This window comes from Oncorhynchus gorbuscha, linkage group LG09 (genome assembly GCF_021184085.1).
Source record: "Oncorhynchus gorbuscha isolate QuinsamMale2020 ecotype Even-year linkage group LG09, OgorEven_v1.0, whole genome shotgun sequence".
NCBI classification, from domain to species: domain Eukaryota; kingdom Metazoa; phylum Chordata; class Actinopteri; order Salmoniformes; family Salmonidae; genus Oncorhynchus; species Oncorhynchus gorbuscha.
The window spans coordinates 59,990,723-60,003,708 of NC_060181.1; the positions used below are offsets into that span (position 1 = coordinate 59,990,723).

General features: G+C 41.9%; 1 protein-coding gene across 5 annotated transcripts in view; it reads left to right on the plus strand.

Moving 5' to 3' along the window:
- The window catches only part of myo3b (myosin IIIB), a 118,262-nt gene that overhangs the window by 74,161 nt on the left and 31,115 nt on the right, over positions 1-12,986 (plus strand). For 4 of the 5 annotated variants that reach the window (XM_046362912.1, XM_046362915.1, XM_046362917.1 and 1 more), the window contains 9 exons: positions 553-573; positions 1,472-1,549; positions 1,838-2,043; positions 3,838-3,949; positions 4,079-4,241; positions 4,473-4,553; positions 6,093-6,189; positions 9,401-9,440; positions 10,297-10,417. In XM_046362912.1, the coding sequence (XP_046218868.1) occupies positions 553-573; positions 1,472-1,549; positions 1,838-2,043; positions 3,838-3,949; positions 4,079-4,241; positions 4,473-4,553; positions 6,093-6,189; positions 9,401-9,440; positions 10,297-10,417 (919 nt within the window). The remainder of the gene's footprint in view (positions 1-552; positions 574-1,471; positions 1,550-1,837; positions 2,044-3,837; positions 3,950-4,078; positions 4,242-4,472; positions 4,554-6,092; positions 6,190-9,400; positions 9,441-10,296; positions 10,418-12,986) is intronic. The other variant, XM_046362914.1, reaches the window with a different exon arrangement.

Genomic DNA, 12,986 nt, shown 5'->3' on the forward strand with positions numbered 1-12,986 from the left:
CTTTTATCCAAAGCCACTTAGTCATGTGTGCAGACAAACCTGCACACATGACTAAGGCTCTGGGCTCCCGAGTGGCGCAGCGGTCTAAGGCACTGCATCTCAGTGCTAGAGGCGTCACTACAGACCCTGGTTTGATTCCAGGCTGTATCACAACCGGCCGTGATTGGGAATCCCATAGGGGGGCGCACAATTGGCCCAGTGGGGTCCGGGTTAGGGTTTGGCTGGGGTAGGCCGTCATTGTACATAAGAATTTGTTCTTAACAGACTTCACTGACTTGGTGTACCATAAAAGTAATTATAAGAAAAATACTCTGTTGCTCTATTCATCTCTCACTGTCTGAACTAACCTCTTTTAAAGGGAAGCATGCAGTAAAATCATAATGTCCTGTTAAGATTTTGTCAATTGTCAAATATTGTATATTAAGACATGACTCACATTATGATTTTTGGTGCAATACCCCTTAAGGTTGATTTCAGACTCTTTACTTCTTGTCTATCCTCTTATCATTTCCTTTCATTCCATGTTTCTCAACAACACCTTCCTGTATTCAGTCTCCCAAATACCTATTGAAGGTAAGAACAGCCTATGGTTGTTGTTTTATTTTACCTTCTACCTTATCTTGCATGACTTTCTTATTTTCTACTGTTTCCAATGGCTGGCTACTGGTATCACGTGGGGGGGGGGTTCAATTTCTCTGTGGTTTGACATTGTGACATTTTCATACACTCTTTGTAAAGCATCAAACCACCTTATGAGCTACACTACTATACTTACTCTGTGTAAAGAAAGTACATGGTAACGATGAGTCAAACTCTGAAATATGATTGATGTAAAATGCATGTTCTCCTTTGCCCAATCAAAATCTGTGGAAAGTTCTAAACAGTTAATAGATGAGAAGCTGGTAAAAGTTATCATTGCAAACAAATGATTGAACTAGTGCAGACGTATGGACGGCCCTTGTTAAAATACATGAGCAGAAGTAGTTGAACAGAAAGGGGATGATTGCTGGTACTTCTGTCTGAACAGCGTTCAACATAGACGCTGTCAAGACATCCAATTACGGCATGAAGTTGTTCAGAAAATGTTTGACATACCTTTCCCCCTGTGCTAAGATGAAATAAGTATTAAGATATGCACTTTGCTGTGTAGACTTACTATAAAATATTGATTGCGTCATTCATTTTTATGAAGCCATGAAGTGTGCGGGCCATTAGAATGCTTATATTGTGTCCTCGTTAATCCGTTGTTAGAAGGACTATCTGGTTTGAGATGGCAAGCCTCATTATACATTGCAGCGCTAGCTGCAATTCTCCCATGCCCCTCAGCTGTACACATCCATTCTCTACACTGTTGGCCTTAAGTGTTTATGGTGCTGCTACCCTTCCCAGACAACACAGTACAAGCAACAATGTACTGTATTCATGTCCATCCCATTGTGAGGAAGGGGTTAATGGGATAGCTTGTGTTTAGGTGGACACCATGGAGATGATGCGACACCCTGAGGAAACCACCAACATGAGGAGACAGACAGTGGCCTCCTACTTCCGGGTATGTATCACCATCACCACACCCAACCATTCCGTTTCGGCAATGTTTTTCATTGACCTCTAATACAGTACAAAAATGGAAAAGGATTTTAATTTCTGGGTTGATTTTTATCAAGGAGTGTGTCAGTAAAAATATTGTTTTGCTGACGCAATAACAAAACAGCATCAGCACAGAATCTGTGAATTCCGCGATGACATTAGGAAGTAATGCAGAATGCAAAGAATAATCCCTGTCACCTTCTTTGCTCCGCCCCCGTCGCCTTGCTTTGTCTCCTCACTGCGTTGGCAGTACTCCCTGATGGATCTGCTGTCTAAGATGGTGGTGGGTCAACCCCACTTTGTGCGCTGCATAAAGCCCAACGATGACAGACAGGCGCTGCGCTTCTTTAAGGAGAGGGTGATGGTGCAGCTGCGCTACACCGGGATCCTGGAGACAGTGAACATCCGCCGCCAGGGCTACTCCCACCGCATCCTGTTCGAAGAGTTTGTTAACAGGTAACAACTGCAGTGAGTCCGGGCGCCGCGGCGCTAGATGTGCACTCTGAGTGCCGACACAACCCCAGTGGTAGAGCGGAACACGCACACTCTGTGTGCTACATCACACAAAACACGGCTTCCTTAATTAGATGGGAGTTCAAACTTGAGCACAGCAATAGGCTCACTAATTGGCTATATCCTGTACAACTCGCTTAACTGGGTGGGTTCAACTCTCTTAACTGTGTGTGTTCAACTCTCTTAAGGGCACAATTCAAACAGAGAGGAACTCTGAGGCTGACCATAGACATTTTAATTCCTCTTTCTTTACTATTCATTAAGGGTTTGTTTTATGCTCAGTGTCTTGGACACAGTCCATAGTCCGAACCCCATTATTCCCCAGGTGGGTAATGAAGTAATGACGAAATTGGGTTAGATACAGATATAAGATAAGGTTTATATTTGTTTTTCAAATGTCTGGCAACATCTGCCAGTGTGAGCATAATAAGAATTCCATCTATTGAAAAAAACAAGGATTTAAACCTTCCTCGACCCATCAAGAATAAAATACATACTCAAACTAGGTCCTTGGGAAAACGTAGGGAACCTACGTTTGATCAATTATCCTTTGAAAAATATTCCAGGCACCTCCAATGGGGCGCTTTAATATGATGTACAATTTAATTAGCTTGGGCTTGTGCTTGTGGCCTGTGTAAAAAGCAGTGGGATGGCTGGTTAGTTTTGCTGCTCTAGGGGAGCTTTTAAAAGATTGTGTGTTTAATTTAGCCGGATTTCAAGCAGGAAACCTTGAATGACCACATGTCGTTCTTCTGCCTGTCCCAATTCTCCGACATTGTTGGTGAGGCTATTTTAGTTGAGGGTTAACTTGATTTGGTGTTAAAAGTGATAGTGCATCACCTGACAATCGCCTTTTAACCCTCAGATAGAATGAATGTGTACATGCAGGTGTGTGTGAGGAGGGTCTAGATTCTCATTTAGCAGTGTTTAAAGCTACTGTCCTGTTGTGTTACTAGATTGATTTGACCTATCTATTGTTTGGGGTACAGGAGGCCGTATCCTGACATGTCCCTGGCTTTCAACCTTGCCATTGAATCTATCCCATCCAAGCCAGGCAGAAATAATTCTGACAGACTCAATAGTTAAACTGCACCTTTAGTGCAAAACTGATTTAAATTTGTGCTCTCATATCAAAGACTCGTCTGATGTTGCGAAGGAGTGTGCTTTGTATTTACCATCAAAGAAAGAACAGGTATCAACAGGAATTAGAATGAAAGGCTGTAGGATGAGGTGGGGGGGGGGGTTCAAAGACGATTTTCTTCAATCTCCATTGTTGTTTTTCTTTTCTTTGACCAACACCAGAACACAAGGATTGAACCAGCAGTTTGGGAGCCTTGATGTCCCTGAACAAACAGTTATATCAGCTCTGTCCTATGCGGGTGTTTTATAAACTGTGACAGGCGGGACAGTCAAGGGCCTTAGACAATGAAGTAGAGACATGCACTGGAGCTGATTAACACAGATGGGCGTCATCTGTGTAGTGATTGAAATAAGAGAGCATAGTCCATTCAGAAAAGCTCAGACAATAGGCCTCTGTTAGTGACTCATGCCTCAGTGAGCCTCGTTTTCTTTGTGCACCGATCCACGGATGGCGATTGAATTAATTTAGATAGAAATATATTTGGAAGTTGTATGAAAGGCACGTTTCTGAACTGTCCGAAAACACGGAATCACAGCAAAAAAATATGATTACCTATGATAAAAGTCAGATATCTTTCCCTCTCCCCCCTTTTATAGGTATTACTACCTTGCTTTCCGGGCTCACCAGATGCCTGACTCCAGCAAAGAAAATGCCGTTGCCATACTGGAGCGGGCCAAACTAGAGAACTGGGTCTTAGGGAAGACAAAGGTAAAGTGATGATGATTAGCCAGGGAAAACTATAGTGATTCCTGTTTAAAAACATACGGATGGCATCACAACTTTGTCCATGGATTGAGGTGCTTCGATGTTAAGCTCCCTGGGTGTACTGTATGTCAGGTGTTCCTGAAGTACTACCATGTGGAGCAGCTGAACCTCCTGCTGAGAGAGCTGATAGCACGGGTGATGGTGATGCAGGCCTACACCAAGGGCTGGCTGGGGGCGAGGCGCTACCGCAGAGAGAAGGAGAAGAGGAACCGTGGGGCCGTAGTCATCCAGTCAGGTAGCCATCCACCTGGCCTAATCTGGAGGACTATACTTCATAAAAGAGATTAGTTTGATAACCACAGTGTGACCCATATAAGCCAAAAGAGCAATGCTTCAGAGTAGATAATAAGACCTCTGAGAGTTCATTGCCACCTGGTTGTGCTCTGTTTTGAAGTGGGGTCTCATGTTGTATGTGCCGTCTATATTGTTTGACTGAGGTTGATCAGTAGCTTATTTCTCTCTGTAGCCTGGAGGGGCCACACTACCCGGCAGAATTTCAAGCGAACCAGAAAGGAGAGGGAAGACGCGGCTGTTTGCATACAATCAGGTAAAGCATGGCAGACGTGGTTGTATTGTTCTCAGAAGTACTCAACACACGAAATAGGGCAATTCTGAAAATTTCATGTACTTCTATATCCAAATTATGTGCTTTGGAGTTTTTTAAAATATATTTTTTAAGAGAAATGAATAAGGGTCTGAAAACCTTATGGTTTGATGAAATACCTTTTTGATCTCAATAAGCAGCCCATGAAACCGTAATAATTAATTAATAATGTATAAGGAAAGGCTTTTGAAAGTTTGGGCAGCATTTGGTCCCCATGTTTCAGAAGAACAGTGCATATTGAGATCCTTTTTTTCCTTTCATCTCTTTCCCAGTAAAGGCAAGAGAGGGGGAGTTATCCCTTCTGTTTCCTCACAACTTCCTCTGTCAAATTCCCAGTCTATTACACTGCTCTCACATACCAGAAACAAGATGCCTTTTTATACTGTCAACCTTTTCATCTGAAATGTAAATTAATTCATACTCAGTGTGCCTTGACGAAGATCAAAGTGGGCACATTAACCTTTGCGGGCCTCCCCCACTCCTTTGAGCCTCTCATTGGAGGACAAGGGACGGTGCCAAGAGGGGCAGGGGAGAGGAGGGGTAGAGGCGGGCTGGGGGGGAGGAGATTTGGCATTGTTTTATGTGGCTCTCCTAAGGGCTGCCCTCATCTGGCACATGGAGCATATCAGTCGCCTGCACACCTTGTGTAAATGTCCTCCATTAAAACCCTTGTAAATAACGCTGTGGAATAGGTAAACAGGTTTTTTGGTGTGAGAAAGGTCCCGCTGTCGGCCCTCGCTCTTTATCTCATTGTAGACCTCCACATTGACGTATTTGTGTGTGGGCGGACGGGCTGAGGAGAAGGCCAAACCTGACATAAGTGGGGCCTGAGCCCCCCGACGGAACACTCCAACACGCTCACATTGTGTGTTCACTGCAGCTTATAGCCTTTGAGGTGGGCCGCATTTGCATTTTTTAAATAAACAGATGCCTTTCAAATGTATGAGTCTGGTGGCTCCTCAGATCTCAGCAGGGCCTGGGGGGCATGCTAACCATCGATCAGATTAGACCATGGAAAATAGAGCTGCTCAACAATGTACTCCAACATTCTTTTTCACTGTGTGTAATTTTACAACTAAAACACAAAGCCCTTTGACTGAATAGCGTGGCACGCTCTTGTTTAGTGCCATCCATTAGGGTCCCCTTTTGTCATCACATATTGTTTTGAAAATGAATCCCTCCTTTTTTGGATTGATGGAAAGTGGATGCAACTTTTGTACCACTAACTGGTAGGATTTTTTACACTTGGATAACATCTTTGTTTGCTAAATTGTAAGTTACAAGGCTTTGTTAGTTGCCAGTCAGTAATTGCCCAAGCCACACTAATGAGTGTTCTTTAAACTATTCCAAATAACATCTTGTGTCCTTTTTCTTTGTCTCATCTAGTTTAAGTTGTGCAGTTAAGCATAGCTTAATACTCTGAAATGAATTTAATTCCCATATAATAATGCGTTGATGGTAGTCATATTACTGTATCCACAGCATACAGGGGCCACCGAGTGCGTAAAGACCATGGAATCCAGAGGCACAGATCTCACCCAGGGGCAGGAGGCCACACTGACAGGAACGAGTATTTTGGGTCAGTTTCTTCATCCCTTTACCAGTGGTATATTCAGTGTGTGATTGTGTTGATGTATCCATTAGGCCCTAATGATTAGGGTGCTCCAAAGTCTGGCCACAGACAGCAGGGTTCAGTTATCTCCATTAGAGGTTGACCGATTAATCGTAATGGCCGATTAATTGGGGCCGACTTCAAGTTTTCATAACAATCAGAAATCTGTATTTTTGGATACCGATTTGGCCAATTTTTATGTTTTATTTATTTTTAATTACACCTTTATTTAATCTTTATTTAAATCGGAAAGTCAGTTAAGAACACATTCTTATTTTCAATGACAGCCTAGGAACGGTGGGTTAACTGCCTCGTTCCGGAGCAGAACGACAGATTTTTACCTTGTCAGCTCGGGGCATTCAACCTTACAGTTAACTAGTCCAACGCTCTAACCACCTGCCTCTCATTCCACTCCACGAAGAGACTGCCTGTTACGCAAATGCAGTAAGCCAAGGTAAGTTGCTAGCTAGCATTAAACGTATCTTATAAAAAACAATCAATCAAACAATCATAATCACTTGTTAACTACACATGGTTGATGATATTACTAGTTTATGTAGCGTGTCCTGCGTTGCATATAATCGATGCGGTGTGTATCGTTGCTCCAATAACCATAAACATCAATGCCTTTCTTAAAATCAATACAAGAAGTATATATTTTTAAACCTGCATATTTAGCTAAAAGAAATCAAACATCAATGCCTTTCTTAAAATCAATACAAGAAGTATATATTTTTATACCTGCATATTTAGCTAAAATAAATCCAGGTTAGCAGGCAATATTAACCAGGTGAAATTGTGTCACTTCTCTTGCGTTCATTGCACGCAGAATCAGTGTATATGCAACAGTTTGGGCCGCCTAATTTGACAGAATTGTACGTAATTATGACATAACATTTAAAGTTGTGCAATGTAACAGGAATATTTAGACATATGGATGACATCCGTTAGATAAAATACGCAACGGTTCCGTATTTCACTGAAAGAATAAACGTCTTGTTTTTGAGTTGATAGTAGGGTTAGGGTTAGACCATATTAATAACCTAAGGCTCGTATTTCTGTGTGTTATCGTGTTATAACCAAGTTTTTGATTTGATAGAGCAGTCTGACTGAGCGATGGTAGGCACCAGCAGGCTTTTTAAGCATTCATTCAAACAGCACTCTTGTGCGTTTGCCAGCAGCTATTTATGACTTCAAGCCTATCAACTCCCGAGATTAGGCTCGTATAACCGATGTGAAATGGCTAGCTAGTTAGCGGGGTGCGCGCTAATAGCGTTTCAAACGTCACTCGCTCTGAGACTTGGAGTAGTTGTTCCCCCAGCTCTGCATGGGTAACGTTGCTTCGAGAGTGGCTGTTGTCATTGTGTTTCTGGTTCAAGCCCAGGTAGGAGCGAGGAGAGGGACGGAAGCTATACTGTTACACTGGCAATACTAACGTGCCTATAAGAACATCCAATAGTCAAAGGTTAATGAAATACAAATGGTATAGAGAGAAATAGTAATTTCTAACTACAACCTAAAACTTCTTACCTGGGAATATTGAAGACTCATGTTAAAAGGAACCACCAGATTTCATATGTTCTCATATTCTGAGCAAGGAACTTAAACGTTAGCTTTCTTACATGGCACATATTGCACTTTTACATTCTTGTCCAACACTTTGTTTTTGCATTATTTAAACCAAATTGAACATGTTTCATTATTTATTTGAGGCTAAATTGATTTTATTGATGTATTAAGTTAAAATAAGTGTTCATTCAGTATTGTTGTAATTGTCATTATTACAAATACATTAGTAAAAATCGGCAGATTAATCGATATTGGCTCTTTTTGGTCCTCCAATAATCGGTATCGGTACCGGCATTTAAAAATCATAAATGGTTGACCTCTAATCTCCATAGGGATGATATTCTGTGTTTTTGTATGTTTGTTTGTGGTTTACTGTAGTTTTTTAGTGTTAAGTGTATCTGAATACCATTAGATCTGAGCCTGGTGTGCACCCCTGCCAAGCTCGTTCTCAAGTTGTTACAGAAAGACCTCCGGTAGAGACCACAGTCATGGGGCAAAGGGGTTTGCATACCAGTCACTCAACTTGAGCTCTACTACGCAGACCTCTTTCCTCCCCTCGTTAATGTACTGTTGTTTCAACCACTAGAGGAAGCTCCTCCTATTGCACCACCTCTCCTTTTTATAAATGTAATAAATAACTTTCCACCAAGATAGTGCACTTGTCTGACCGCAAACGGGGCTGGGCTCTGAACTGGTCTCCAGATGTAAGAGCTGAATGCAGTTTGTGTTTACTCAGCGTATGGGCAGGCCAGTCATTAGGGAAGTATGTGTGAAGTCCAACCCAGCTGACTGTCGCACCGCTCTCCTTCAACACTTGTTCTTTCATTCAAGACCACTATTGATTCTCTCTTGCCTTATTATTTGGAATAGTATTGGTTTATTCCATCATCTTCAAATGTTAAGGGTATTATATCTTTTTTTTAAAGAAAGTAAATACATAGGCAGTACTTGGGTTTGGAAGTATATTGCCAACTGATGCACAGATCCCCCATTTTGTTGGAGAAGCTGAAATCTTTATTAATTTCTGCTTTTATTGAATTTGTCGGTCAAGGGCGGCAATGCATCTCTCCAGACTCAAAGACTAGATTTCCACATCTGAAAATGTTATGCTTGTTGTATACCCGGGCTGAGAAGTTTTTCTTCTGGGAATTTTTTCTCCATGTTTACAATCATATTCCTTGGTGAGAAAACTTCAAACCTCAACTTAACAATTCTGTTTAATCAGTGTTGGAATCACTCCATATAGATTTATTTTGACGAGATCTGGCCCATTTTCCCCTTTTTAAGATCTGTGGGCTCTTACCTACACACTGTTACTTTCCCCTTTTATATCACTCTGTGCCTTGCACACTGTCTACGTTTGTGTCTATCTCCAAAGGTGTCTATTACATCACACTGCCCATCCTGAATAATATCCCCCAGCTTTGTTCTGTTGCTCTACTGTGTGTTCAGTCGTGTGTCTATATGTCATATGAAAAGAGAGACAAGATGAAGGATGGTAAATCTTGCATAATAGTTTGTATATCATTATCTATGTTGTACCAGGTGAAATCTATTGTGATAGGTGGTTTAGGATCAGTCGTCTAAACTCTCTTTTTCACCTTTGTAGGAATGATGGCAGACACACTTCCAATGATCACAGAGAGAAGGTAAGTTTTGATCAGAGAAATGAATATTTTAGCATAATACTGTACTTCTACAAAGCCCCTTGAACATCGATTATTCATTCGTTTTTTGAGTCCTTGAGACAAAAGACTTCTCTTCCTCCAAACTCCATCTCAATAGAGAGACAGGGTGGTACAGGAATGGGAGAATCAAAAGGCTGGAAATTCGCGGCTGAGAATAAATGCTTGCTGTTCCCGGAGGTGATTTTGTCTTTGCGCTTCTCTTTCTACAGATGTTAGACCCCTTTTTGGTAAAGACCTGAGGTTCTTTGGTAGCACTTTGATATCCTGCTCGAATTCAATATGTGAAATAGAAGAGCCACTCCGTGACTCGGAGCACATCACAGTCTTTGAAGTCTGATCCAATTTTTGCTGCTCACCATTTGATGTTGAAAGGATGAAATGAGGAAAACGCAGTAACTCTGCTGAGCATATGTAAGATTTAAAAAGCAAAATCCTTTGGAGGATGTACTTAGAAATGTTAAGCAGATTAATACTTTCCTATGGCTCTTTTATTCAAAGGTAATTTCTTTATATGAGAGGTCTGTCTGTGTTGTTATTTTCAACCTCACAATTAAGTCAGTGTGCTGCTATTTGCAGGGAGGTAGGGGTAATAGCGGGGCCTATGCGATTGCATTAGCATGTGATTAACATTGCAAAACACATTCATGGGTTGTCTGCCAAAACAGTGAATTAAAAATAAATGAATTTGAATCCAGTATGACTAAGAAACAATAATAAATAGGCTGCCTGCTTTTACTTGTGTCTTTCTATCTGTCTGTGTATTTTGTGTTTCCATTGACAGTACTCTTCTGGCTGTGTTTATGCTTCTTCTTTAAAGGTTGCTTCCGACCGCCATGATAAACAACTGAGAAATGACAGCAGAGACAAAGTCAGAGAAGGCACAGTAGTGAAGCCTTGCAGGGAGACAGGCAGCCTGCGAGACACACAGTGTAAACAAGGTAAGCCTGAGCACAGAGCTGAAGGGTGCAGGTAATTACGTAAGGAGACAGGAGAAATCCAGCGTTAATTGATAAAGTGCCATTTTTAATTCAGGAACCCTTTCATCCCTACCAATCCTTCCTGCTTTTTTTTGTTGACAACAAAGTATTATATGTGATATTTATATGTTATTTTAACCTGGGTCAACTGGTCATAAACAACATCTCATCGCAGGGGTTTTAGAAGTGGAGCTATAGCACTTCAAAGCCTCATTCTCCCACACGCCAAGCCCTTTGCTAAAGATCTCATCAATGGCTCTAATAGACACCCATAGTAACGGTGACAAGAAAATACACAAACCCTGATTTGTTGAACATATGTTTGGTTTGCTTTTTGCCCAAGGCGCTGAATTCATTAATTCATGCTGCCTGGGAGGCTGAGTGGGTGGTTGAGCAGGGGGCTGCTGATTACGGCCGTCACCCAGCCCACCACTAGCCTGCCTGGGTAATGGGGGCCCGGCCCTTCATTAATGTTATTATGAGACTGAGGTAAAGAGACGGAGGTGGAATACCGTTTAGCTACACGACCGGGAGATTACGAGGATTAGACATGATAATATAACACAGACAGGGCTCTCCAGCGGGCGCGGGATTAGTGTCAGCATGCCACAGCAGGTCTGGGTTAGATAGCAGCTAATTCGGTAATGCTGGATACAGGTGACCCCCGCTCTAAAGCATCACTGCCGCTGACAAGGGACTGCTTTTAAGAATTTATGATGTGTGAATTTGAAAAGAAATGCTGGAAGGAACAGCAGTTTGAGTTTAATTTCATTCATTGAAATATGCATTTAAAGTGTTTCCCCCACTGTAGTTCCCTGGTTTATACTAGCAAAAATAATTAAGCAGTTATGCCATTATAAATTGGGAAAATATTCATTATAACTAGCTAGGTCCATTAATAATGAGGTTTGAAATTCCCTTCTCCTGAGAGGAGGGTAGTTGGTTTCGGGGCAAAATGCTAAATGCTGTGATAAAAACATTTTCATTTTCCATAAGCCATGGGCTTTCATAATGCTTCACTTGTGTTCTGTGTAGAGTTCACATAGACTTTCAGGTATTCATCCTCTCTTTCCTCCACGTTTATATTCTGAGGTCTGCTTATGGCTCAAGTTGCTTTCAGGAAACCATATTTGAATACATTGAGGGAGGCCACGGTAGCTCAGGCACCCAGGGTACACTTTGATCCCTGCAGATCTGAGGCCTTTTTTTATCCTGAGGTTGAGCGAGTCATGGAAGCCTGGCCCTGCCAGATGTTTGGAGACCAGGCTTCTTCCTGTGTCTCATCCTGCCGACGCCCCTGGTGAATGCTTATATTCTGGGGCTGTGGTGAACCTGGCGTGTTTCAGGACACCAACAGAGAAAGTTGAAAATTAGCCTAGGAAATTCAAATCCGCTTTGCATTTGGCCAAAAGAGCTGTGGCACGACCCGGAACCTCTCTGCGTTTGATGGACGCTAAGTCCCTTCTAAGTAATTTGACTGAGCTCAGCTATGCTGTGTGGTCCAGGACAGCCCCATTTGTGAAAGCAAGACAGGAGGAGATTACCCTTAGTTTCAAAGATGTCTGTTTCAGTGTATGTTTAACACAGGGCTAAGGGACTATCCTCCAGCTTTAGCCAGATACCTGCAGTGCTGTCTTTTGTGGAAGCAATAAGGAAAGAGAGAATTAAAGCACTCCACAGACGCAGCCCTTCTTTACATCCCACTGGGCACAAACTGGTTGAATCAACGTTGTTTCAATGTAATATGTCAACGTATTGTAATATGGAGTCAATGTGAAAAATACATTGGATTGCAGAAAGTCATTTTTCAACAACAGATGTATGTCATTATGGTAAAAATAAAATTCTACATAGACAAAACTAGTGTAAAATATGTTGAATTTGTACCTTTGAAACAGCGTCAGATCTTCACCGTTATATCCACTATCAGAAGAAAAAAACAGTAGACTGGGCAGCACATCCTGCTGGAGAGTTGATTATCTATAGCAGGGATAGGCAACTTTGATGGGGTGGGGACCACTAAAAATCTGAACTCCTCATGAGGGGCCGCAGTGACTTACGGGTCTGTGTACCCACATCCATACCCACACATGCTGTCAGAACCCGTCCTAGTCTTTTGGGTGAAATTTTGTTGGGGAAACCCCTTGCCAGCAAAACATTAGCAGCCCCCCCTCTTGACAGTGGAGACATTCCTGCAATTCTACACATTTTACCATGCGGTGTAGAGAATAATAATAATTTCATGCAATTCTACTAATTTTGCCATGGCACGGAGAAAAAATTGTGCCGTTTTACAGTGTATTTCCTGCAATTCTACAGATTTTGCCATAGGCTGGAAAGTTTTTAATATAATATCGAAGAGTGACTGATAAAATCATTGTGACCGGTAATTTGACCATGATTACTACAAGTTTAGATAGCTGGCTAGCTTACATTTTCATGTGCTGAATAAGAATCTAAAGTTTATTGTGCTTCCATCACATTTTCAACCTTTTTCTGGCACCACTCCGCCAGGGCCCTCTCACCTCCT